This window comes from Canis lupus, chromosome 20, assembly GCF_048164855.1.
Source record: "Canis lupus baileyi chromosome 20, mCanLup2.hap1, whole genome shotgun sequence".
NCBI classification, from domain to species: domain Eukaryota; kingdom Metazoa; phylum Chordata; class Mammalia; order Carnivora; family Canidae; genus Canis; species Canis lupus.
This window is the reverse complement of record NC_132857.1, coordinates 20787856-20815821: the sequence shown is the minus strand read 5'-3', so window position 1 is coordinate 20815821 and position 27966 is coordinate 20787856. Positions and strand designations below refer to the sequence as shown.

At 37.5% G+C, this 27966-nt stretch overlaps 1 protein-coding gene across 3 annotated transcripts in view; it reads right to left on the bottom strand.

Moving 5' to 3' along the window:
• Positions 1-27966, bottom strand: part of TNIP3 (TNFAIP3 interacting protein 3) — a 103137-nt gene that overhangs the window by 30690 nt on the left and 44481 nt on the right. For all 3 annotated transcript variants that reach the window (XM_072788553.1, XM_072788554.1, XM_072788555.1), the window contains 2 exons: positions 20188-20308; positions 3540-3626 (listed from right to left, as the gene is read on the bottom strand). In XM_072788553.1, the coding sequence (XP_072644654.1) occupies positions 3540-3626; positions 20188-20308 (208 nt within the window). The remainder of the gene's footprint in view (positions 1-3539; positions 3627-20187; positions 20309-27966) is intronic.

Below are 27966 nucleotides of genomic sequence, written 5' to 3'. Positions count from 1 at the left end.
TTGGCCAACTCTCCTGCTGCGATTCATAAAAAAATATCTTATTGTAGTGGTAACAGTCCTCACACCATAGTCCCTCATAGAGACCTATTGATGGATAAGCTTTATATTATGTTTCAGATTCCTTTATATGAAGTAATTGAGAAAATAATTCTCTAATAAATTACAAATGTTATCTATTCAATAGACAAATGAGAAATCAGGATTTAATGAGTTTGGGTTTCAATCTCCCTCCACCCCACCACCAAAAAAAGGAAACTAAGAGTACAGTTCTTATAGAAATCAGGTTAAGTTTCATGGATATATTTTGGATATTTACATTAAGTAATAAACATTTCTAAAAAAAAGTCATTTCTGTAGATGTGTCCATATCTGAAGAGCTGCCCTGGTAAAAGTCAGAGGAATGATAGAACTGTCAAGAAAAAAAAGACTAATAGATACAACTGAAAGGCAGCAAATTGATTCTAAGACTATAATAAATTAGTTACCTCAATGTCCATCATATAATTATGTTATAGAGAGGTTGGCATCGAGGTTGGTTATCTGGTATATTGCAATTTTAACCAGCCCTTTGAATAAAGCTAGTAGGTTATATATTTAGATAAATAAAAAATCATTGGCACAGCAAAAAAGTTAACCACCTTTCTCTTCAGCTTTTTTTTTTTTTTTTTTCTTCCAGCATTGGGGGTATTTATTTAAAGAAAGCACAAAAGCTCTGGAAACTGTGGGCCATCTGTCTAAATGGACCACCAACAAAGTTCACTTAAGTGCTGTTTTCTCTATACTAACTCAATAGTCTTGTTACCATCTCATTTCTGAGTCATATAAACAATACAATGAATCTGGTGATGAGGATACTCCTAAGTCTGCTATTCAGTTTTAGGCTCCATAGTTATATGGAAATTGATTACAGATATTCACGAACAATTAAATCTTTTAAAAATGTGTTGGCTTTCATCAAAAACATTTATAGGAAGTGTTCTTTTACAATCACCATGGAATTTCAAGGCTTTTTTTTCATTAGAAATGATTTATAAAACTATTTTTCTATCTTTTCCCTACTTATCTATGTCTCACTCAATGTTTTAGGACTGGATGATACTTTATATCTTTATAAATTCTGTTCTCAGTTTTCTTAGCTTCTTCTTATTCGGACCCATGTACAATTAGGACCACATTTTAAAAGAGAAAATCCTCTGTGGGTCAATAAATTCAGAATTATTATACTTACTTCTGACCTTAAAAAGCTGATTTGGCTGAGTTCTGAAAGTAACATCAAAATCCAGGTGACAGGGGCACCTGGGTTGCTCAGTTGGTTGTTTGCCTTTGGCTCGGGTCATGATCTTGGGGGTCCTGGGATCATGGCTCAGATCATAATCTCTGGGGTCTTGAGATGGAGCCCTGTATCAGGCTCCCTGCTCAGGGGGAAGCCTGCTTCTCCTTCTGCCTCTCCCCCTGCTCACACACTCTCTCTCTCAAATAAACAAATAAATAAAATCTCAAAAAAAAAAAAAAAAAAGTCCAGGTGATAATACGTTGGGTCTTATAAGGGCTTTCCATTTTTTTAGGTAGTCTAGACTCGTTCTGCATGAGAACAGGCTGAGTATTAGGTACTTTGACATGAAAAATGCTATGAGCCAACTGTATTTAGGGTGGCCTGAGCTCAGCAAAGCAGTACAGTGAGACCAGATTCCAATCCAGTGGTTCTTAGTACAAGAACACAGAAAAGTCACTGTGGGATCTTGCTAAACACACGGCACCATGAATACCGAAACAGAACCCATTTTCTTCTTAATAGACATTTTTTTAGAGCAGTTTTAGGTTCGCAGCAAAATCTACTGGAAGGGGCAGAGATTTCCCATATGCCTGCTGCCCCCATACCTATTTACACATTATCGACATCTCCTACCAGAGCCCTGCATTTGTTGTATTTGATGAACCTTTATGGACACATCACCCAAATCTGTAGTTTACATCAGGGTTTATTCTTGGTGTTGTACATTCTATGAGTCTGAACAAATGTATAATGACATTGTAGTATCAGAATAATTTCACTGCCCTAAAAACCCTTTGTGCTCTGCCTATTTATCCCACCTATATTTAATAAATTTCAGAGGTTATAGTAATTCTATACTAAAGTTCAAGTTTCTCCTATTCCAGGCTATGCTTGGAAACACAGACTGGGGGTCCTCAAAAAGTCTCCTTTCTATTTGTGATATAGACAAAAAAAATCTGTGACCAATAAATATTTGTATGACCCAGCCTTCCAGGAATCCTGATTAAGAGTAATTAGAGTGTGTTTTTTTGGCATATATGATTTTCTCTGGAAAGAAATTGTAAAACATTTGGACTTTGGTTTTTATTTTGTAAATAAGAGTTACTGAAAAGCTAGATACTAAATCTGTGTGTGAGAGAAAAGCATAGTAATAGGAATTGCTTATAAGCAGTAAATATATCACAAGGGGTTTCTCTGGAGATTAATTAACGTGTTACCATATGTCTCGGGTATGTATTAAAATGAAGCAAAGTCAATCAAACACAAAGTTTTGGCAGAATTTTCCATTTGTATTTGCTTTATCTACCAGCTGCTAATGGAGGCATCTGATGTTTCAATAAATACAAAGATTTTTAGTCATTGGTTCTACTAAGGGCCCACTGACACAACAATTATTCTTTGTATAGTGTAATCTGTGCTTAAAGTATCTGCATATTTCTTTCTCACTTATCGGAACATCTAGACAAACTTCTAAGATATTCAAATTCTGATCCTGCTAAATTAGGTATCTAAATGAACCAGAGAGTTCCACTTAGTTTGCTATTATTATACCTCGGTAATCTCTAAAAAGAACCTTATTTATTTTTTAAAATGATTTGATTTATTTGGGAGAGAGAATGAGAGAGAGAGAGAGAAAGCAGGGGGAAGGGCAGGGAGAGGGAGAAGCAGATTCCCCATGAAGCAGAAAGCCTAATGCAAGGCTCCATCCCAGGGCACAGGGATCAAGACCTGAGCCAAAGGCAGACACTTAACCGACTGAGCCATCCAGGCTCTCCTGAAAAGAACTTTAAGAAAGCACATTCATTCATTCGTTCATTTGATAAGTATCTCTGGCAGTAAGCAGTAACCCAACAAAAACCATGGTATTAATTGTACATACATAAATATTTTACTACGGCTACTCTTTTGCTCTATGTTCTATTTCCAACTACACCAATATTCTTTTTTAAAATTTACATTGAACCAAATTTCTCTACATCAAGAGCAAAATATGGAGCCCACTGAACTGGGGAGCTGAAAGGACTTTGGACAGGACTTAATCTCACTTTGCAAAACAAGAAATATAGCTCAGAGGGATCAAAGGAAATCCAATGGACACCAAATATTTTTTCCTTGTTAAATAACATTGATCAAAATTACACTGCAGATATTATCTAAAGAAAGCAAACTAGCCATTTCTACTCCTATTTGTCATTGCATAATTAACTATTAGAAATGCAATCGATGTTAGATATGGTCAATTCATCCCCTAGAAATGTGTTCTTACCTCTGCATGCTCCATAGAACCTTCTGCAGCACTCATTTTAGTTGTGCCCTGTACAAAATGTGCCAGGGAAGCTGTTTTTCCTGGAATCTTGGAAGACAGGGAGAAAAAGAGAAAGAAAATGTCTCCTGCGGTATCTTTTAAAATGAGATCAAATATACAAAATTTTAAAAAGACCACACAGTTAACTCATGATAGAGAATAACAGCAATAGTTTTTCGTTAAAAATAAACAGAAGTGACTCTGTATATGATTTACAGAGAATAAGGTCATAAGCACAGCATCTGTGATTTTAACTTTTCTTCTCTTCCAGATAGGGATTTCCCAGGATGTCTCAAGGTCACAGGCTGTGACTAAGACAGTCTTATTAGCCTTGCCTATGGTACGTAAATTGTCATTCTTCCTTTACTGGCAGTTTCTCCCACTGGAGGAGGAAGTTACCACAGAAAGCCTGGGCAAACCAAGTCTTTCTTCAGTAGCCAAACTGCCATAACTTCATTGTATTTCCCAGAGAATTAGGTAACTGTTGACTTTTTTGACAACTCGGTTACTTGCTTCCCTAAAGGCAAGATTTTCTGGCAATGCTTTCTTACTGTGAGCTTAGCCCTGTGGAACTTAATGAGTCATATGCAATTCTGTAAGTGCTACTAATTCCTATGGATCTAAAAGAGAAAATTCATTACAACAAAAACGGGCATGTTTGCAAAGCTTATCTTTTACATTGGCAGAAAGTTTAAACTCAGTTCTCAAGTTTAAGACTGTCTTTTCCACAAGTCAAATCCAGATTTTCTCCATGATCCATTTGTGGTTCAAGCTTTTCCTCTGCACTAACATTTTAGTGTTAACTAGTTGACTCATCATTTTACCAGGCATTGAGGTAATGGAATACTGGGTAGTCAGATAAAAGCATGAAATGACAGATGCTTGGAGCTACACAAATGGGTTATGGTAGACCAGAAGACCTCAGTCTGGTCTTGTTAGAGAGGAAGGAAAATAGAGCCAAGAATATAGAAAAAAAAAAAAAAAAAAGAACGTATTGCTGAAGGAAGACAAGAATTTATAGTCAATCATTTAATTTACATTTTTCTTTGTACCTTCCTATGAGATAGCCTCTTCTATGTGGGATAAACTCTAAAACTCCTGAAGTTCAAACTCTCTAAAAGAGAATAATGGGTGACCAAGATTTGGTTGTCTTTTTTCTCTTTCATATCTTCCAGCACTTCCCAACTCTTCCTGTGCTCCAGCCATCCTGAATCCCTTTCATTTCCTGAAAAAGCCATCTAATACATGCTGCTTTCTCTGCCCAGAACATTCCCTCTTCTGAGCTCCCTCCAACCAGTTGATCTGGAAAACTTGGCTAATGCTTCCCTTGCCCATGACCTTATTTGACCTCTTTCTACCAACCAAGCAGAGCCCTTACTTAGCATTTGTAATAGTTTATTTACATGTTTGCAGGGTCACCTCTGTATCTACAGTACCCTGACACGCAGCAGGTGTTCAACGCATTCTGCTGAATGAATAATTTGGTGTATATCCGCGTGCCGAATGTATAGATTTTTTTGCTGTGTGTGCGTGTGTGTGTGTACATGGTTTTGTTTTCTGCTGGTCTCCTGATTTGTTTCGAAGGTCCACTTGAGTGAAATGGAGTGATGTTTCCTTAAGGCAAGCTCCAAAAAGTGCAGGTGGGAATCAAATTGTTCAGATTTCTAAAAGTAAGAGTTATGACTCACAGATGATCTGATTTTAGGGTATATAAGCAGAGAATTCCTGGAGACTGACACTTCATTAACACTGAAACCTGCTCATCAAAAAAGGAAAAAAACCAAAACTATAACATGAAAATATTTTCTTCTGATCCTCCTCCCCCACATACATATATAGAGAGAGATAGATAGATACAGATATTTTATATTTATCTGTATTATTCAAGGTTCCATTCAGCCTTATCTGTATATTTGGTAATAATAAACCCAGTGGGTGTGGTAACATTAACATAGAGGAGTGACTGGTAAGAACATTTTTTGCCAGAAAGTACTGTCCTTGGCCTTGGTGTCTTTTGGGTCTCTTCTGTACGGGTTTCCTGATGCACACTCATTATTGCAGCACAGCATGGTGTGATGGCTTCTACTGAATGGAAATTCTCTACGTTTGCATTTTCATGACAATTCCTCTGCCTCTTCTGCTATGTAGTTTAACAGTAAACAGATTTTCTATTAGCTCCAGAGAACCGTGTGGTAATTTATGAATTAGCAATAACTCTTCTGGAGAGCCCCAAGTTTGGTTTGAGAAAAGAGGAACTTGCACTAGGGCCAGTCTGAGAAATGTACTGCATATTTTCTGTTACACATGCCCTCCTCACATCACCTCCCGCCCTCTCGCATGTGCTACATACATAAGAGTCTGGCTTTTCATTAAGCTTTGTTTCGTGAGAAGTCTTACTAGCAGCAATAACCCTCAGAGAAAAAGACATGCCACTCCATGTTTCCAAAAGGATCCTGAAGAGTCCTCATTCTCAAGTGATTAAAACATTACACAGAGGAAAATAATGAACAAAGGAAGAGATATAGTGAAGAAAAAGGAATGAGGAACAACCAGTCACGGGTCTGTAACTGTCACTTGAGTTGATAATTCTTTCAAAACTAGTTTAAGACAGATAATCACATTTCTATAAATGCCTGGGAGCATTCTTTGTCAGGTAAAATAAACATTTTTTTTTCTATCCTTTAGAATGAGGGTTGAAACCCTCCTTTGCTTCCTGAACCTGCTTTAGCATGAGGGTTGAAACCTTCCTTTGCGTCCTGAGCCTGCTTGCACAAAATTTTAAGGGAGTGTGCTATCCAGGGAATGCAAAGGTCTGAATGGAGTCAGCTTATTTGGATTCATAACTTGGCTGTACCATTCACTACCTGTGACTGTGGGCATGAGGCTTCAGACTACTGAGGGTCGACTCCCACATTTGTAAGATAAGAGTAGTAACAGTGTCCTCCTCTTGGGGACACAATGGTATCCTCCTTGCTCTCTGTGATAACACATATAAAAGCTTAGATATTAATAACAATATGATCTTAAATATAGGGATAGTGATCAAATTACTTGTGCAACAAATAATACGAGAAAAGGAAAGGACTACCAATCATTTGTGTTCCTTTGGCACTGAGTTGATGCCAAAGGATAATAAGCAAAAGTCCCTGCTTCTAATGAAGTTAATGTATACACACATATGTGCACATGCACACACACACCTGCATGGAAGGATTCAGAGGAGAGAGAGCTCATTCTCAGCCTTAATTGTTATGGAAGGAGCTTCAGTTCCCGGTGGGCCTTGAAAGGTGGATGGGATTTGGATACATGGTGAAAGCTGAGTATGTTGTTATAATGTGAGCAACATAAACAGAACAGAAGTGGACAAACCTAAGTATAAAGGATTCTAACAAGCTCAATGTGACTAAGTAGAGCTCATCTAAAGTTGATTTGGATCAAACTGTGAAAGGCTTTACATTGCACATTAAGAAATTTTGGCTTTATTGCATAAGCCACGGGGAGCCACTGAAGACCCTTGAGAGAAGGAACTTTACATGATCAACATGTCTTTTTCCTAAAAAGGAACCTGGATATATGCATTATATACCATATGAGTGAGGTTGACAACTGTAGTACCACTTGATAGATATCAAAAATAGTATTTGAAATATTTAATGGCTTGTGGTACTCCAAATATTTAATGGTCAGTTCATTTAGGACACTCAGAATGAATCATCCAGACTCTGCTATTAATCACATTCTTGTCATCTCTATTTGGATGCATCTCCTTCTCCACTTGTATAAGACGTATTTCCTGTTCTTCCCCATAAAACTTGTCTTCCTCATCACAGTCAATGGCAACTTTCATGATCTATAGTTTACAAATCTTGGAGTTGATATATTTGATTCCTCTTCCTCTCATAACCTGTATCCAATTTATCTGAATATTTTGTAGGCATTTTGAAAACATACAAGAAGAGAGAGCAGCACATTGGCACTAGACCCTGGAGGCTTCCTCGGTTCGATGAGGGAGTGGCAGGGTCCAATAGACATACCTTTTTACAACTTTTTTTGAAATGGGAACTTTAGTGTTTGTTTTTTTTTTTTTTTTTTTTTGAACTTTAGTGTTTGTGTCCTAATTTCACTCATATGAACATTTTTAGAGAACATCCAGTAATGGCTGAAATCTGTCTCTGTGTTATATCCTCCTTTTATGTGACCTTGGGTAAGATGCTTCATATCTTTGCACTGATCAAGCCCCCCTTAGCCCTTAGGTGCAATAACCTAATAGCCTCTGTGCTTCCACTCATGCTCCTCCCCCCACCCCATCCCACCATCTATTATTAATATAGGAGCTATTGTGAGTCTTTAAAAATATGCCATTTCGGGTCATCCCTCTGCACAAAACCTTTCAGAGACTTCTCATCTCACTCAGAGCAAAAGTAGAACTCCATAGATGGCCCACAAGGCCCTCGCCTGTGCTTCCCTGACTTCTTTCTCACTCCTCTTCCCTTTGCTCACTCTGCTTTCTGTCTTGTCCACACTGCTGCTCCACAAACCTGTTGTGCACCTCCTAGAACTGTCTTTCCCTTAGATACCCACATGGCTCACCCCCTCACCTTCAACAGGGGACTGCTTAAATGGCACCTGTTTCTTGATTTTAAGTTGCTCTCCACTCCAGCACTTTCTATCTTTGTTGCCGTTTTTTTCTGTAGTGCCATATATAACACACCATAGATTTTTCTCCTTTGTTGCCTCCCACCATTAGAATGTAAACTCCACTGATAATAATTTTTGTCTGTTGTGTTCATTCCATATTCCTCAAATCTAAGATAATGTCTAGTATTTTAGTGCCTACTCAAGTACACAAAATGCTCAGGATACCCATAAAGCCTCCCCTCTACCCAAAACTAAATCAAGAATATTCCTGAATCAGCTATCTTCTAAAGATATTATAAAAGATCTAAGGATCAAAACCTTCAACTTTTTGGCCTCTAAACTAGGAAATCACCTGTCCTTCAGACCCCAAGTTTGGGCTTAGACCAGGAGAGTCAGGTGAGAGAAGTGTCCCAAATTCTATAACATCATGGGAGATATAAGCTTTTGTCCCCCCGGCTTAAAACTCTGAAGCAATTCCTTCAGGAAATTTAGAAATGTTGCTTGAAGTCTGTCCCCACTATTCACTTTTAGTTTTTAGTGCATATCAAATATATCATAGGGCAAATTGGTTTTTGCTGACTAGTCTGTAGTCTTAATGAAACTGAAGACTTCATGCAACTTCCACGTCTGAAGATTTCTCAGGGTTTCACAAAGCAGCAGACACTCTGAGCCAGCTAGACTATCAGCCCCTGCTTTGAAGGCTCCCCTGGTTCTTCAGAGCAGATAGTTCCTCCTTTATGATCCCAGAGTGCTTTGTGAAGCATCGATTCCAGCATTTACAGTAAAACAGTCATTAGTTTTATGTACCTTTCTCTTCTGAGAAGCTGTAAGCTTCTTGAAGGTAGGAGCCAACATAATACCTTCAGGGTTCAGAGTAGTGATACCATTCTTTTATTGAAAAAATCTGTTTATGCATGAATCATCAGTAGGAAATCATAGCACACCTCCACTTCTAAGAATATGGCCCAGAGGAGAATGATCACAGTGACACACAAAGCTATATATATATTGTCTCCAAATCAGAAAAGATCAAGTAGGAGTATCAACCCATTTTTAAAACACTGTTCTAATTCAGTGTGTTTTTTTAAATTCATTTTATAGGTAAATATTTTAGGTAAATATTCCACCCTTTCCTATTTCCTGTATATATTTGCCTCCATACAAATCCTGATTTAACTTTTTTTCTCTTAACCTTGGTTACTGCTTAATAAATAAACAATATAAATGATTGCACATGCTATGGGGGGATTTTTAAAAGGCATAAATGTGGTCTTCAATAACATTTCCTTTATTTTTACAGTGTTTTATTACATCTTATAAGTTAATATCTTGATGCATTAACTGATGATCCCTCCAAATAGGCATTGTTCTTTGTTTTAAGTAACTAATCCTTTCTTTGCTTGGTTAATGATATCTTTTGCCTCCAGGGCTGATTAAGTTTGCCATTGAATGCAAAAGGAAAAACAGTCCATGTTCAATCTTTGATTTTCAAAATAGACTCTCCAAACTCTAGGGGCCATCGTGAAAACCAAAGCTTTGAATTGTAAAAGCTAATTTTTTTTTTCCTGAAAACTATGATTAATTTATTTAAGACTAATTCCTCTTTTGCAGTTTATTTTGAAATGCCTCAAAAAATTACATGGATTGATGCATGCAAAGAAGGGTGAGTAGGTGGACAGATGCATGGTAAACAAGCAGAGTAGGTTGGTGGCAACATTTAGGTGGTTGGACATACAGGTATATACCATAAAATCCTTTCAACTTGGCTATATATTTGAAACTTTCAGAACAAAATGTTTGAGAAAAAGTCAGAATCCAGGCCTAAATTTTGTGCCATTAACTGATAGAAAAAATGGTAGATGGAAAAGTCAATATAACTTTTTCCTTATCTCCTCCACCCCCCACTCCCTCATTGAAGAATAGATAAGGTTTCATGGCCTGAGGGAAAATGAGACAAGATCAGGGAAGAAGAGTATTTGGATGGTTGTGAGGGCTTGTGAAAAAACGGAACTCTACTCTCTTACTTCTAGGGACTCATCCATCATTTATCCAACTGCCCAGATTGAACAGCAAAGAGCAGAAACAGCTCCAGCCTCACCCTCTGGGTTAAGCCTGGGGAAGGGGCAAGTCTTGAAGAGAATTTCTCCATACCACCACGGTACCTAGCTAGACTGTGTGGCATGTCTATGTCCTGAGACAGCACAACCCCAGAGTGCTGTGGAAGCAGAACCAGAAATTTCCTACATTTCCGGAGAAGAATGCAAAAATGATTAACTGAGAAGGATGCAGTATTTACCATTTGGAATAGGAGGTAAAATGAATGACATAGAAGCTTCAGTGACTGCCAGTGAAGATATAGGCCAGTGAAAAGACCTTAAGGAGTGGTTTACATTAGTGCCAAGGGCATTGTAAGATGGTTGATTGCTGCAACCTAAAATGCCTTCACCGTAAAGTTGCCAGAAAAATCTAGGTAAATTTGGATTCCAGGTATACGTTTCTTTTCTTTCTTTCTTTCTTTCTTTTTGTATAAGTAAGCCCCATGTAATATTTCATTGTTTGTCTGAAATTCCAAGTTAACTGGGTATCCTATATTTTTATTTGCTCCATCTGACAATCCTACTCCACCTGGATTGCTTCACAGAATATGCTTCACAGATCCTATGTGCCATTATGGGAAGAAGGAGGTAGAGAAAAAAAGTCCTGCAGTATAAATTGCCTGAGAAACCAATAAAGTAGCTGACATCTCTGGTAGCCAACCAGATTAAATTATCTTCCAAGAGACAGGATGGGAGTCCTAGTCCTAAATTCAGTTTAGAAAAATATATATACATAATCTTGCACACATGAGTTCTGTGGTTTGGAGCATTTTATTTGCTTTAATTTGAACTTTATAACAGTTCTATATGGTTGTCAGGAGAGTGTCTTTGACAGCAACAAGGATTAAGTTGAAATTCACACATGTTAAGTTCCTAGCTCATGGTCATTACATGACAAGCAGGTAGCTGCACCCCTACCAGAGTTCACTTAGTCCCCCAGGTTGATTCCCTGCAAAGAACCTTTTACCTAGATGGGAGAGATAGGAATAACACAGTTGGAAATTACTGGACATCATGTACTTATGTACTTATTTGATGCAGGAGCCTGAGCCATTAAGGAATAGAATTCAGGAAAGTTTCAAAGGTGTGGAGCTTTCTTGAAGGCTAGATGTGAATTGCTTGACCTCAGGGGTCATATCCAAACAAAAATCTTACCAATTTATACCACTCAATGCCTAGAGATTAATTTCTACAAGGAATAAATAGTAATCAGCAAAGAGAAATTTAGCTTCCAAAAACTATAATCCTATCTGAATTAAAAATTTTGTTTTCTCTTTTCAGTAAGGACATTAATTCCTTATCACTCTATATCAATGCAGATAATTTTATTTTTCTCATACTTTGCTCATGTGTTGACCTCACCTGCATTCATGTATGCATTCTTATAATAAATATTTATTGATTATGGATATGATCAGGCACTGCGCTAAGTATGGGGATATAAAAACAAACAAAACAGATGTGACTTTCACACATTTTCTGGTTTTTGAATATAAATCTAAAGATCAGAGGGACTACTCCATTGCTGATGGAACTGTTTCTGCAGCATTTCATGATCAACAAACTTGGACATTTCAGGTAAAAGAGATTACTTTCTTCCTTAGACAACACATACCAACATCATATACATGGATTTGGATACTATTTTAAAATAAAAAATTATAACTATGTATAATTAAGAAAAAGCAAGTGTACATAAAGATGATGCTGGAGGGGTTCCTGGGCAGCTCAGTGAGTTAAGTATCTGACTCTTACTTTCAGGTCAGGTCATGATATCAGGGTCATGGGATCAAATCCTGGGATGGGCTCTGCACTCAACGTGGAGTCTGCTTGTCCCTCTTTCTCTGTTCCTATCCCCTGCTCATGCTCTCTCTGTCTCTCTCTTTCTCAAATAAATAAATAAATAAATAAGTAAATAAATACAGTCTAAAAAAAAAGATGACGCTGGAATAAGGAGGACCTATGGTGATGATGCAGCAGAAACACAGGTGATGCAGAGTACATATCGGGAATATTTTGTCTGAAAATGAGCATGATTCAAAAGAAAATATCTCAATATGCTAGTATAAAAAATTGCAAACATTTCTTAACTGATCTTTAATGATCTAAAGAAGATTTATTTTAAAAAGTAAGCTTCCTCATTGGAAGAAAAAAAAAAAGAATTATTTTGTTTTTGCTGCTTATCCCAGATTCCTATTGGAAAAGAAATCTATAAACTTTATGAGTCAAGCCGGTGTGCCAACAGAACCAAGACAGGCCTTCTTGTTGCCTAAGAACATGCAGGCAGAGCTTTTCTAGCCAACCGTTCAGATATTTCCTAATGAAAACTAAACAAATACAATACATTTTTTTCTGATAGAAAAAAAAAAAAAAGAGAGAGAATCAAAATATTCCACAGGGACACTTGGGTGGGTCATTTGGTGGAGAATCTGACCCTTGGTTTCTATGCAGGTCCATAATTTCACGGTCATGAGATCGAGCCCCACATCAGGCTCCATGCTTAGTGAGGAGTCTGCTTGAGATTCTCTCCCTCTCCCATTGCACCTACCCCCCTTAAATAAATAAATATGTCTTTTAGAAAAATATTACACAGCCACTAATGCTGCAATTAGATAATGGGATTCAAGAAAGAAGCTAGTCATTATATGAGAAAAATGTAAAAAAAAAATTCGGGGGTCTCAAGCTCAATCTACTAGCATAAAAATAATGAAGAAGATGATGATGGTAATGATGGCAATAGCACTTCATACTTAAAAAATGCTTTCACTGTTTCACTCACTTTATATTTTTATCATAATCCATTTTACAAAGTAGAGAATAATATTTTGATCATAAAAAATTCATTTTGATAAAGAATACTAGCTTAGCTTTCAAAAAAGGGAAATAAGGAAAGGGAAACTAGTTCTTTTTTTTTTTTTCAACAATGTGGTTACAGAAAACGTGTGTCAACTTACTGTAGTTTGCAGGAAGTTTTTCCTTTATAATCTTTCCAAGTGTCATAAGTTTATATTACTCTCTGAATCATCAAAAGAATTTTCCCAGGGCTTTTTATGTTGGGAAGAATGTCCAGATCTAGAATTTGTCCTCAGTTACTGGGAAATCCTCCCTTCACTTGTGCCAAAGTTATTAAAAGCCAATTTCAGGTACTGCCTCTAAGTTAAAAACAGAAAGAAAAAAAAATCCAAAGACAAGACAAACTTAAGCAAATTCAATTCTAGTGGCTCTTCTTAAAATTTGGATACTTTTCCTTCTTACTTCCAAGTTGGATCCTTATTTCCAAGAATTACTGGAAATGTATTTGTCCAAAAAAAAAAAATACATTTCAATTCTCCTCTCACTTTCTTTTGTATTTCAAGACCTACAATTACAGGTCACAAATTCATGTTCATATATTAGTTTTTTCATAGTAGTAGGAGCATGTCAACTTCTATTTAACATTCATTTTGGATTTTGAATATTATTCTCACTTAGACAATTCTGTTTTAAAGATTTATTTATTTATTTGAGAGAAAAAGTGTGTGCATGTACATATGAGTTGAGGGCAGGGCTGAGGGAGAGAATCTCAAGTAGACTCCCCACAGAGCACAGAGCCCCCTGCCCACTTGGGGCTTGATCTCATGACTTATGAGATCACGACCTGAGCTGAAACCAAGAGTTGGAGGCTTAACTGACTGAGCCACCTAAGCGCCCCTCATTTAGGCAACTATTTTTCTTCTGTCTATAAGACTTTTAATGCTCTTTGTTTGCCAACAGTCTACTTCAACTCTCCCAGAATCTTAAAGAATGCTCTCCTACTGATGGAGTTCCTCATGTTCATCAATAATCTTTTCCATTTCCTCACACCAATGAGTCAGTTTGTTCATTTTCTCTTATAGTATTTCTCCCTCTTTACTTATTCTTGGCAAAAGTGGTTGAGCAAAAAAGGGAACTTGACATGTCTCAGGCCCTTTCATTAAATCATATCTCTTTCATTCAGCTACACTTTTCCCATCTCATTAAGTTATAAATAAATTAATTTTCTGCTCCTGGAAAGGGAGTCTACTGTACCGTTCTTATGGTTACTTCATTCAGTGGAAAACGAAAGACACTTCCCACAGTCTGTCATTGGCTCACTTTTCACTTTTGTCTTACACCAAAAAGAAATTTTATTATACTTTTTTTCAGTTCTATCAATATGTCAATGAGAATGTAAAGGTTTTTGTTTTGTTTTGAATGTAGGATTCCCTCCTGTAGACTGCTATTGGGTAAATAGTAATTCAGCTGAGGTTTCCAACTGGAAACTACACTGTGTTCACTCAAGCAGTCAAATATTTGAAGATACCTTTAGACGACAATTGAGGGAGTTATGCTTGAAGTCTACTGGGATACAGAGAGACTCCCAGGGGTTGTTCCTGGGAAACTTTTCTCAAAGAGTAAAGCACAGGGGTTTTGGGGTTTGTTTGTTTGTTTGTTTGGTTTTGTTTGTCTTTGTCAAACATTTTATTGGGGAAGGTTCACACATTCTGACCCTGTCTTAGGCCAGAGAATGACAAAAAGGTGACAGGAGTGCTGGGACCCTGAAGTGGCTCAGATAGAATCTGCAAGAACTGTGTCCAAAGTTCTGCTCTTTGATATCTGTTTCCTGTTCATGAAATGGGAGGGTTATGCTCCCTTCTGGGTCTGAAACACTGTTTGAGAAGATAAAAGTAAGGTGAAAGCCACAAGAAAGAGTTTCCCCACTCCCAAACCCTGCTCTGCAGCTCCTCCTTCACAGCATGGAGCCAGAAAAAGGGAATTTGCCCAAGAAACCATGTTGTCCAGTGGCCCCTGCAGTAGGAGGAGGGGAGTGCAGCTCTTTCTGAATACCTAGAAACTGGGGCAGGAACAAAGGGGGATTCTTGTCTGGACAACATCTTGGTTTTCCAGGAAGGAAAATGACTTTCCTGAGCCCTCAGGGCAGAGGGTAGGGAGGCAGGTAGAGCCCCCAGCTTTGCTTTATCACAGTAGCTCCATACAAGGATGATGCTTTCAGCCCATAGAGGAGGGGTTGCCCTGACAATAACATCATTCTTGATACCAACTTGAGTTATGGCCCAGTTGCCAAATGACTCTTATGTGAGGGAGAGGGAATCAAGAGGAGAAGGTGCAACTCAAGTCAGACAGAACTGGGTTTAGGTCCAGTTTTAAGACCATGAGAAAATCCTTTAGACTCACTGAACCTCAGTTTTCCCATCTACACAAGGGTAAAGATTAAATGGGCTAATGTATAGAAATGCTTTTCAAAGTGCTGGTCCAAAATGGTCACTCAGTAGATGGTAGCTAAAACCCCAAAAGTGGGAATCAAAGACTATTACATATATCTCTGTGAAACACTGGATGTGTAAGGTAGCATTGGAAACGAGTATAGCTAAAATTGGGAAAGAAAACGTTTCTCCACTCAAGTAGAGACAGCAGTAGTGTTTATGTGTATTTGGGGCCCTGGGGTACACATCCCATTTTAGACATACACAGCACAGTGAGTAGTACCACAACGGCATTGCCAAGGGTGATAAACTGACATCTGGAAGCTGCAGTGATAGGTAACCATCTGACAATCATTAACAATCAATAGTTTTAGGTGACCCTAATGAACAAGAACAAATGGTGCTTTCCACACAACAGATGAGACTCTGGGTTTATGAGTATACATTCAAGATTCCCCCGCAAACTTTGAGAATTACTTGTGGAGGGATACTAGAGATAATCTGATTGTAAATCTAGCTTTACCATAGATCAAACATGTTGTTTAATATAGGTGCCTTCTAAAAAAAACCCTATATTGTGACACTTCATACCTTTATGTGACATTTTATATCCCATCCTTAAGAAGTTCATGACTGGTGGTGATGACATATCTATACATAAAGGATTATAAAACCAACATGATAAAGCCTATGAATGAACTATAAAGGTAAAGGTTTAGGACAGAGCAGAAGGGGCTTGAGCTATTCTGTGGGACTAGAGAGGGAGATGAAAAGTATCATGAAAGGTTTGAATTGGCATAACAGACAGTTCATCAAATAGGAGGTGAAGGTTTCCACAAAAAATAAACAGCATGTATGAGCATTGGGTGTTATTCTGTATGTTGGCAAATTGAACACCAATAAAAAATAAATTTATTTTTAAAAAAATAAATAAACAGCATGTGAAAATTCATAGCATATGAAACTACATGGTCTGCTAAGGGATTATGGGGTGGCTAGAGCACAAAGTGCATTTTAGAAAGTGGCAGGAGATGCAAAAGGCAGCATGACACTGTAAGAAAAATATGCACAAGCTTGGCTTCCTATTTTAAGACTAGAACTTTACAACTTTGTGAATTAGGTAACATTTTAAAATTTTTATAACCTTAGTTCCTTCATTTGGAAAATGAGGATAAAGACAGTAATATGTAAGTGTTGTTATAGATATCAAACATAATGTAAAATACCTCCATACTTGTTTTGTTAATTGATCAATAAATATTAGATTCTCTTCCTACTGTTTTATTTTAAATGTAGGCAGAGACTAGACTCTGGAGGATTTTAAATATCAAGCCAAGGCATTTGGACTTTATGATGTAAGTAAGGGAGTCTATGCTTAAGTTCTAAGCACTTGTACATTAAACAAGATCCATATTGGTAAATATGAGTTGGTGTGGAGGAAAACTTAAGATGGGCAACCAGTTAGGCACCTCCCAGCAATAGTCTAGGGAAGAGATAATAAGTCTAAACCACAGCACGATAGTAAGAATGAAGGGAAAGAAATGAAGTCCAAAGATTTTATGAAGGTAGGAAAGGCAAGAACCTGAAGGCTGGCATTGTTCTATGAATGCCTCCTGGAATTAAGCAGCTTGATAGCCCTGGAGGAATCTAGGATTATACCCAAATTTGGATCACTGAGTTAATAATGATCCATTAACTAATGTAGGAAATGTAGAAGGGAAGAAACAAGCAGTTTTAGCAGGAAAGATGTTGAATTCACTTTTGAAACTACTGAGCACTCGGTGTTATACTGTACGTTGGCAAATCGAACTCCAATAAAAAAATATACAAAAAAAAAGGAAAAGAAACTACTGAGTTAAATTGATGTGCATGTAGAAAAGAACTCCATGTTACAGGAACTTACAGTGAAAGTTAGAGCTATTGGCATATATTTTGTAGTTAAATAAGACAAGGACTACATGTAGATGCCTGGGTTACACTGATAATACACAGGCATGTTACGTAAATGAAGCCAGTGAAGGTGAATAGGAAAGATCAGAGAAAAAAAAGTGTGTATGAGGCAGGGGGAGGATGAGAGATTGATTTTATAGCTGTTGATGGAGACATTTTTAAAAGGTTAGTAAATAGCATCAAATTCATATGAGAGGACAAGTGAAAAATCAGCTGCAAAATGACTGTTGGATTTATCAAGGTGAGCTTATTAGTGATGTGATAAGCGGGCAAAAAGCTTTGGATGCCCTGACCAATAAACTTGGCTGTGATGTGCAAGAATAAGTTAGAACATTAACCATAAAATAATGTGGGATCTCACATATGTTTAAAAGTGGAGGAGTGCTGAACACATTTTAAGCTGGCAAGTGGTGATGACGATATTGAAGACATAGCTGCCCAAATACCATGTAGGGATTGGTCTTATCATCAAGAGGTGGTGGCCAAGCTCAATGCTGTTCTCACAGGTCTTAAGAACTCATTGGAATTTCATTCCTTTCTTCTGTCTCCCACTGCCCATGCCATATCTTCTCCAACTTCCTTAAACACTGGATCTCACATCACTTTTTCTAGATGTTTTTTATCTCACACTTCACAAGGAAATGTGCAATCCTTTACCTGGATGTGTGGTGTGTAGGAAAATAAGCAAATTTCATCAGGGAAATGATGGGAAAAGCAGTATCTTAAAGACAGATCAAGTTTTGGTTAAGTCCCCCAAATAGAGGAAATTAATTACCAAGAGGATGACAATGGGGATGTAGAAGAGGTTTTTATCATCTAAGGAGGAATCCAGAAGATAAAATGAACAGAGTTGGGAAGAAGTCAGTCATGAGCAAATGGGTCTTGGGGGCTGAAGATCAGAACATATGAGGATCAGAATACTGGAGGGGATTCAAAATCCCATTGTTAGGTAGACAAGGAGGCCACTTGAGAAAAGCATACAGTTCTATGAAAGAGGAAGGACTTAACTGGGAGTTAGAGGTGTGTATATGAGGGTTGGGAGGAGGGGATGAGATGAGAAGTGGAGAAATAAGCCCTCCGTGGCTCTAATCATCCACAGACATTCTTACTTTAAAAATAGATGCTACTTGTGGCATCTTGGTGACTCAGTTGGTTAAGTGTCTGACTTTTGATTTAGGCTCAAGTCGTGATCTCAGGCTTGTGAGATTGAACCTCACTTCAGCAGAGTGTCCGCTTGAGGATTCTCCTTCTGCCTTTCCCCCCACTTGTGCTCTCTCTCTTTCTCTCTCTAAAATAAATAAAGAAATCTTTTAAAAAAATAGATACTATTTTTTCAGGAAGAAGTGAGTTTCTAAACAGGAAAACATATGTAGATATCGAACACACACAATTCTGTGTTTATTAAATGTATTATTAAATGCCTCTTATTAAAAGAGGCATAAGAATATCTGCAACATATTTTTAAAGTGAAAAAAGGTAGGTTCAACAAACTGAGTATGTGCTGGTGAGTGTGTGTGTGTGTGTGACAAAAAGAGAGAAACAGAGAGACCTCAAATGCTAAGAGATGCTCTCTGGGACTGGTGGGCCAAGAGGAGATTTCAGAGAGAGATCTATGTTGAGTGGGGTTTGAAGTTTATACCTTATTCAATTCCAGGGCCTCCATTAAGAGAAAAAGATATAAGTGTATGAATGCAACATAGGTACATAAGTAAATATTTGTTTATGGGATTCAAGCTTCATTAACTCCACAGGAAATCTGTCTCTACAGGGTTTTTATAGTTGTCTCTGCTTAGTATAACTTTTCCACAATGAACATGAATTACTTTAGAAATAAGAAATGAAGTAGAAGTTATGTACATTTTTTAAATTGTCAGCCATACTCTCAAAATTATTTATATTTAGATTTTTTGGAAAAGATCATTAGAGATGGTTTGTAATCAGGGGGGCTACAGAGCTTGAATTCGTGTTGTTATTTATGATGCGTTTCAAGAAAGTCATCCACAAAATTCCTAGCTTAACCTTATCTTTGAATTTTATTTGCTTCCATGAAGCACCATAGACAAATATCCTGAAACAAAAATTCAAAGTCAGATAGCTCCTTTTATCTGGAAAGCCTGTTTTTTCTTTAAAAAATGGACAATGTGGGGTCCCTGGGTAGCTCAGTCAATTAAGCATCCGTCTTCAGTTCAGGTCACGATACTAGGGTCCTGGGATCAAGCCCCACATTGGACTCCCTCCCTCCTTCTCCCTCTCCCTCTGCCATTCCTCCTGCTTGTGCTCTCTCACTCAAATAAATAAAATCTTAATAAATGAATTAATGAATGAATGAATAAATAAATAACAATGAATTGTACTGATTTTATAACGCAAGGTAAGATGGTTTACACAAATTGGATGATTCCCTCCCCCACAAAAGAGATGTTGCTCTATTTAACATTCTTTTTCACAGCATGAGTGTGTCCTCACTTCCCTATAGCAACACTTGCCTGCCTGGTATCACACTTTGAATGGGAAAGTGTTTCTGCTGAAGGGTTTCCTCAGTAACAGGAAGTGACTGTGTAAGAGAGGTTTTATAGTGGTTGACTTTATCCTCTCAGTCATCAAGGAAGTACATTACTGTAAATGATTTGGGGACTGTCCCCATAAATTCTTCTGGGTGAACACACATTTTGAGAAAATGTAGAAAGAAGGGTGGTTTCTTACCTTTAGAGAACATGAATTTCTTTGACCTGCTGTGGCTCCTGGGGTGGCCCCTTTATGATTGGGAGAAGCATTCCTCTCGATCAGATCTCGGATTTTATTGTCCAACTCCATGCTCTCACATCTGCCCAGGGGGAAATGGGAAAGGCACATTTTACAAAGCCAATTAAAAATTGTTTAAGGGTACAATGAGTTTTCAATGGCATGGAGGTGTTATCCCTATAGAGTACCTCTCTAGAATCTTCGGATCTCTAATCTCATTTTGTATTCATTAGTCCATGCCATTAGAGCACTTTAAGGAATACTGGAGTTTAATTTTCACTTCCTTGCACATTTATACAAAGTGATATAGTTTAAGACAAATTTAAGCATTTTCACAGCCTGATAACAATGACCAGAATTGAGCACTCATGGTGAACTCGGGTGACTTGCAATTTCTTATTCAGTGGCACAACAATCTATTGAAGTAGTCACCCATACCTGCATTTTACAGATAAGCAAATTTGGGTTTAGAAAATTAACTAAAATACTAATTTATGCAAAGTCAAACATTAGCAAGGTCAAGAGCAAACACAAATGTATAGTGTCTATGGGTGGGTGTGTGTGTTTTGTTTTTTTCCCCTCCAGTTCTATTGAGAAATGATTGGCATATATTACTGTATACTTTTAGGGCATACGGCATGAAAGTTTGATTTACATATGTTGTGAAACGATTACCACAATAGGGTCAGCTAACATCCATCTTCTCATATAGATGCAATAAAAAGAAAAGAAAGAAACGTTTCTCCTTGTGATGAGAACTCTTAGGATCACTCTTAATTTTCCCATATACCCTACAGCAGTGTTAGCTCTAGTCATCTTGTTGTGCATCATATCTCTAGTACTTATTTATCTCATAACTGAAGGTTTGTATCTTTTGACCACCTTCCTCCAATTGGTGCTCCCCTCCCCCCTGGGGTAACCACAAATCTGATCTCTTTTTCGGAGAGTTTGGTGGGGGTTTTCTCGTTTTGTGTTTTTTTGTTTTGTTGTTAGATTGCATATATAAGTAAGATAGTACATACAGTGTTTTTCTCTGTTTGACTTATTTCACTTAGCAATAATGTTTTAAGGTCCATCCATGTTGTCACAAGTGGATGCATTTCCTTTTTTATGGCTGAATTATATTCTAATATATATATATATATATATATATATATATATATATATATATATATATAATATATATGCCATGACTTCTTTGTCTGTTCATCACTGATGGACAGTTAGGTAGTTTCCATGTCTTGTCTATTATAAATGATGATGTAGAATTTGTCTCTTAGCCATTTTTGCTGTATGTTTATAATTAACCTAAGAACAAATGCTTAAGCAATTATTTGCTACCAAATGGAAATACTATGTTAGAGTCAAAGAGTATCTACCTTAAGAAGAATCTAGTCCAACTGCATCATTTATCTGAGAATGAGAATGAATTACTCACATCCCCACAACCATTAGTTAATAATGCCAAGATTTAAATCAGATTTTCTGACTTAAGTCCATTTTTCTGTCCTGTTGCATCATAGTGACATGATAGAGAAATTTTCTCACTAAAAACATAATTCATAAGAAAAATGCATACATTGTGTGACTTTTCTTTACATATATTTTTTGCCTGCCTTATCATTTCTCATCCCTTAAAAATAACTCCTTGGATTAGGGTAGGAGATCTTTTAGGAATACTTTCCCAAGTCATCTGCACATAAAATAAACATACAGATGGATAATCTAATTGTAGACCAATGTGGCAGAGGTTGCATGGCTTGCTTGCCCAACTCACTACCTTCTTTGAGAGTGACTTTCAGGAGCAGGCTCTGAAACAAGCTATGCTTGTTGTCACTTCTTGATCTCACTTCTTTGGTTATAACTGATCATGAGAAAACAACTGATTCCAGCCAAGAGATTCTCTTCTATGTGCAGAGTTAAGAATGAAGCATATGGGTAGGAAAATGCAGGGCTGTGAGATGAAGAGAGTCTTGACAAGTTTCCATTCCTGAATAATTCCTTTCTAAGGCATCCTGCCTTCCTACTCTTATATTCTGGGAGCCACTCCATGTCTTTATAATGAACTACCTCAATCTTTTTTTTTTTTTTTTTTAATATGATCTAGCTCTGCTTGGTTCCTGTTATTTGTGATATAAAATCCCTAAATAATATACCTTGACCTTCATATTTATATTTATTCATTATTTCAGGCTGTGAAATGTCTGTACCTTATGCCCCCCCCCCCCATATGATGTCACTGTGTGTTACAAGCTATTGGGTGTACTGTAAAATTCTTCATGGCCCAAACTGTTGCATATGCATGACATTGAGTCTGTAATGGCTTCCTACAATCCTCTGAGAAGACTTGCAAAATTCCTTTGAAAATTGCCTCAACTCATTCAGATTAACTAGATTTTTAATTAGCCCTGGGATTGGAATAGACCACTTTTTCTGAAACAGACTTGCCTGCCACAGGCTCGCAATACCTTCTGGTACAACATCTGTCTGTGGCAAACATGTTACTGAGCTATTTCAAACCCCAGACAGGATCACCACTTTGGTATGACCCATTACAACTTCCAAACCCCAAGATGATCTAGCTCTCTTGCTATGCTTCTGAGCTCACCTTCTATTTCCCTCCTGCTTGTTTTTTTTTTTTTTTTTTCCTTCTGGGCACACTTGCTTCATACAGTATACAGACCATGCTAAGCATGATGCCCACTCTGGGGCCTTGGTGTTTGCTATTACCTCCATATGACCTGCTCCACACTGTCCTGCCTCAAATGTCACTTTATCAAGAAAGCCTCTGGGGATCCCTGGGTGGCTCAGCAGTTTAGCTCCTGCCTTTGGCCCAGGATGTGATCCTGGAGTCCTGGGATCGAGTCCTGCATCGGGCTTCTTGCATGGAGCCTGCTTCTCCCTCTGCCGGTGTCTCAGCCTCTCTCTCTTTCTCTCTCTCTCTGTGTCTCTCATGAATAAATAAATAAAGTCTTTAAAAAGGAAAAAAGAAAGAAAGCCTCTGCTGACTAACACATCTGAAATAGCTTTTTCATACCCATCAGTAGTGTCTCTTAATTCTGTTTTATTTTCTTAGAATTTTCTATTATTTTGATTTCTTTTGTTTACTGTCTCTTTGTTTTTATTCACTGTTCTGCTCCTTGGCACATAGTATGAACTCAATAAATATTTGTCATTAAATAAATGTGACTCCATGATGAAATTTAACTCAAATCTAACCATTAAATTAGATGCTTAAAGTGTATGCAAATAACCTCAAACTCATAAGACTGATAAAATTGAGACATAAATCATAAAGCAAGGAAACAGTAATGGCAGCCTTAAAGTGGATACACGAGTTTAGTTACTATTGTCTTCATGGTCGCCTTGTTTTTTGTTTGTTTGTTTTTGATTTTGTTTTTTATGTAGGCTCCACATTGGGACTTTAGCTTACAACCCTGAGATTGAGACCTGAGTTGAGATCAAGAGTTAGACACTTAACTGACTGAGCCACCCAGGCACTCCTGCCTTGTTCTTTTATAGTTGAATTATGTGCATTCTTCAATGTTTAACAAGAATTCAGTGAGTATTCACTATTGCAGGGTATTCACTTTTCACAAAAACAATCATATGCCATGATCATTCTCATACTGTCTCAACTTTAATGGTGAACATGCTTAAAGGTCAGTAGCCACCCTTTCCTTTTTCATTTGGACAAATGAGTAAAAGTTTTGCTTCTGAGCAGGGACCCTGTTCCCTCTCTTAAGAGTGGGGTTAAGAACAAGTCCACACTGTGGTGACTTTGACCACTGAAAAAAGAAGAGAAATGACAGCAAAGAGGAAGAGAACCATGTGGTGGTGACTAGAGGCAAGGAGCTTCTAGTCACTTATATGGAGACAGTGGGTGTCAGTGTTGATCACTGTGGCAGGAACAGTGCTTGAGCACTCAGGACCCCAGTAGGGAACTGAAAAACACAGGAGGGGTGGAACTCCAAAGATCATACCTCCCTGAGGACTTGAGCTCATTTCTCATTGTCATTGTTATGGCATTGTTGTCACTATAATTAGTATGTCTCAGAACTTATGTATGAAGCTTCTGAAAGAAGCATTAGATGCAGTGGAAAGTAGAAAATAAGCCTTAAGAATTGAAACTAATGATGGGACTTAGGGTAAGTCCCTTAACTTATATGAACCTTATTGGTGTGGCTTTATAAAAAGAGAGAAATACTATTACATTGCGACACTATGGGTGGGATTTGTGATAACATATGTACAAGCATTAGCACAGTGCAAGACATGGTATATAATTGAGAGCACTGTTATTACTCTGAGAGTCTGGCCCACTTACTAAACATCCTAATAAATGATTTTGGAAAGTAGTATATATAGTATATTAGTATATTGCTAAAAAGAAAAATAATTTAAAAAACACCCAAAAAATTCAGTTTGGTTCCTAAAATAAGCAAAAGGTTTAGTCACACTTTGGGTAAAAAAGATAGCCAAGTTGCCTATTTTGGTTTACAATATTCTTAGCAAATCTCTTATTCTTTAATATAAGAATTTCCTGGACAAATATTTTTATATTTTTTTTTAATTAGTGAAATTTATTATAGTTCATGAATTTCTTTTTTTTTTAAATGTTGTTTATAATACTTCGGAGTGTGTTTTTTTTTTTTTTTTATTCATGATAGACACAGAGAGAGGGAGAGAGAGGCAGAGACACAGGCAGAGGGAAAAGCAGGCCCCATGCCAGGAGCCCGATGCGGGACTTGATCCCGGGACTCCAGGATCACGCTCTGGGCCAAAGGCAGGCGCTAAACCGCTGAGCCACCCAGGGATTCCCTAGTTCATGAATTTCAACCGGCCTTAGATTAATTCCACAAAAGAGAATAGTACTTACCAAGGTTTATTTCTTTTCTATAAAGCTCAACAATCTGACAATGGAGAGGCATACAACATAGTTATAGTCTTAATATAATATTTTGACTCAAAGTCTAGAGTAGAGGTAAAATAATAGCACTGTATCAAGATTTTACATACAAATAGAACAAATTCTACATGACTTTGCATTAGTGTTACTGGGTAAATAATATCCTCACCTTTGGATCTGTTTCCTGCTTCTACCCAGCTGATTAGGTGAGGTTTATGGCTCCAAAGACCTATATTCTGGGCCCTGCTCCTTAATCACCCTTATTTTCCAGGTGAGAAAATTGAGCCTTAAGGAACAAGTACCTAGGGACACCTGGATAGCTCAGGCAGGTAAGCATCTGCCTTCAGCTCAGGTCATGATTACGGGTTTCTGAGATTGAGCCCCCTATTGGGCTCCCTGCTCAGAAGAGAGTCTGCTTGTCTCTCTTCCTGCTGCCCCTCATCTCTGCTTGTGCTCTCTGCCTTGCTCTTCTCTCTGTCTGAAATAAATAAATAATTTTTTAAAAGAAATAAATTCTGGAGGTGGGTGGGGGGAGGAGTGAGGGTGAGGGTGGTGGTGGTGTTGGTGGTGATGGTGCCCAGTTGGTTGAGCGCCTGACTCTTGGTTTCAGCTTGAGTCGTGATCTCAAGGTCTTGAGACTGAGCCCAGTGTCTGACTCTGCACTCAGTGCAGACTCTACTTGAGATTTTTCTGCCTCTCCCTCTCCCAGTATGCCTCCCCCTACTCACGTGCTCTCTTTTTCTCTCTAAAATAAACAAATGAAATCTTGAAAGAAAAGAAGAAAGAGAAAGAGAAAGAAGAAAGAAAGAAAGAAAGAAAGAAGAAAGAAAGAAAGAAAGAAAGAAAGAAAGAAGAAAGAAAGAAAGAAAGAAAGAAAGAAAGAAAGAAAGAAAGGAAGGAAGAAAGGAAGAAAGAAAGAAGAAAGAAAGAGAGAGAAAGAGAGGGAGAGGGAGAGGGAGGGAGGGAGGGAGGGAGGGAGGAAGGAAGGAAGGAAGGAAGGAAGGAAGGAAGGAAGGAAGGAAGGAAGGAAGAACCTTTCTAAGGTCTTTTGACTTATAAGAAGCAGAATAAGGATGCACTCTGAAACACATGATGTTTTACTCTACATTTGGCTGCTCATGATTTTAGGAATTGTCAATACAGCAAGACTAGATGAGTGCTATGTTATCCTCAAATAATCTGGTTTAGGTTTCCCATCTTGCTGGGTATGTCTGCTTCAGCTTCAAAGAAAACAACCTACTGGTATCCAAACTGAAATGTAGCTGATTTATAAAGTCACATCTTAGGAGAGCCTTAGAAGGAAAGCTATGAGGATCAGGTGTCCCACCTATGGCCTTTTGTGTGGTTCCTTATTTTTCTAAGTTGTGAGTTCTTTTTTTTTTTTTTTTAAAGATTTTATTTATTTATTGGAGAGAGAGAGAGAGAAAGAGAGACAGAGATAGTGAAGAGCTAGTGAGAGAGCAAGAGCAGGGAGGAGAGGGAGAAGCAGGCTCCCTACAGCAGGAGCCCGTCGCTGGCTCAATCCCAGGGTCCTTGGCAAATGCTTAGCCAACTAAGCCACTCAGGCACCCCTAAGTTGTGAATTCATCCCCTACATGGATGGGATGCAGAGGTCCATGGATCATTCCCAAATAAAATTAAATATAAAATAATATATGTGTTATATGCTCACTGTCTTTTCCTAAAAACCTATAGTTTTTAGTAAGTTCTTGACTTCCCCCCAAAAGCTGAAAATCGCTGACCCAACTTAAGTTATTGTCATGAGTGACCATTGTAAAATAAAATCTCAGCATAGCTTTCTCTAAGGGGACGCTTTAATTGCTTTTTTTAATCATGAAGAAATTACAGAAATTCATAAATGCCTCTTTCACTTAAACCCTATTACTAAAATTTTTTTTGACTTGCAAAATTGCAAGTGAGCAGAGAATTACAGAGACAATATTATTAAAATCAGAGTTCTCTGAGGTGAGCACGACAGAACTCAGTGAAGTCTAATAAATTCCTGCTAGGCCTCGACTTCTATTCATAGTTTATTTTAAAATTACATGAATATAAATCTCCTACATTATTATCCCTCATTCCTACCTTTCACTTACAAAAACAAACGAGCATAGAAAGTAAATAAAAATGGTATTAGTATGAATTCGATTTTACCAGTAGGATAATAAGTTAATTCAATGTGACAATGAAGTTTTGTTTTTTTTTTTTTAATTTCCCTAAATTATGTATGTCGTGTGAGTTGATTTTCCCTAGGTTACCATCAGGAAATAATGATTCACCCAGCGGGCAATCAGAGCAAATAGGGAGAGAGGTGAATGAGTTTCAGGTATATTTGGAGCTGTCAGACTTCTGTTACATATTTGAGAGTCTCCAGTACAGAAGCCTTCAAAAAATTATCCAATAAAACAAAGGATGTAGCATGTCTTTGAATGCCATGGTATAATAGGCTCATCAAAGAATTATTTATTTAAATTTTAATATTTGATTAGTGCCTAGATATTTTTCATTTGTAGAATCCTCCCTAGTAGAAAAGATAGTCTCAAAGATTATGGTTTCCTTCCTTATAGGGTATTAACTAGTGTTTAATCTAACCATCTTATTCTGACATTCTTTTATTAAATTGCCCATAATTACCCAGGTCCTCAAATGTTCTTTGAATATGCCTTCTTATCTTTTTGGATATCATTAATTAATGAGTTGAATTAAAACCATGAACAGAGGTTCATTTTATATTAAATGGCGGTCATGTTTTTAACTTTTTGTGCAATGATGTTAACATCACTGCATATTTATACTCTAAAACTATCAAATTTCTAGTTGCTGATAATGAC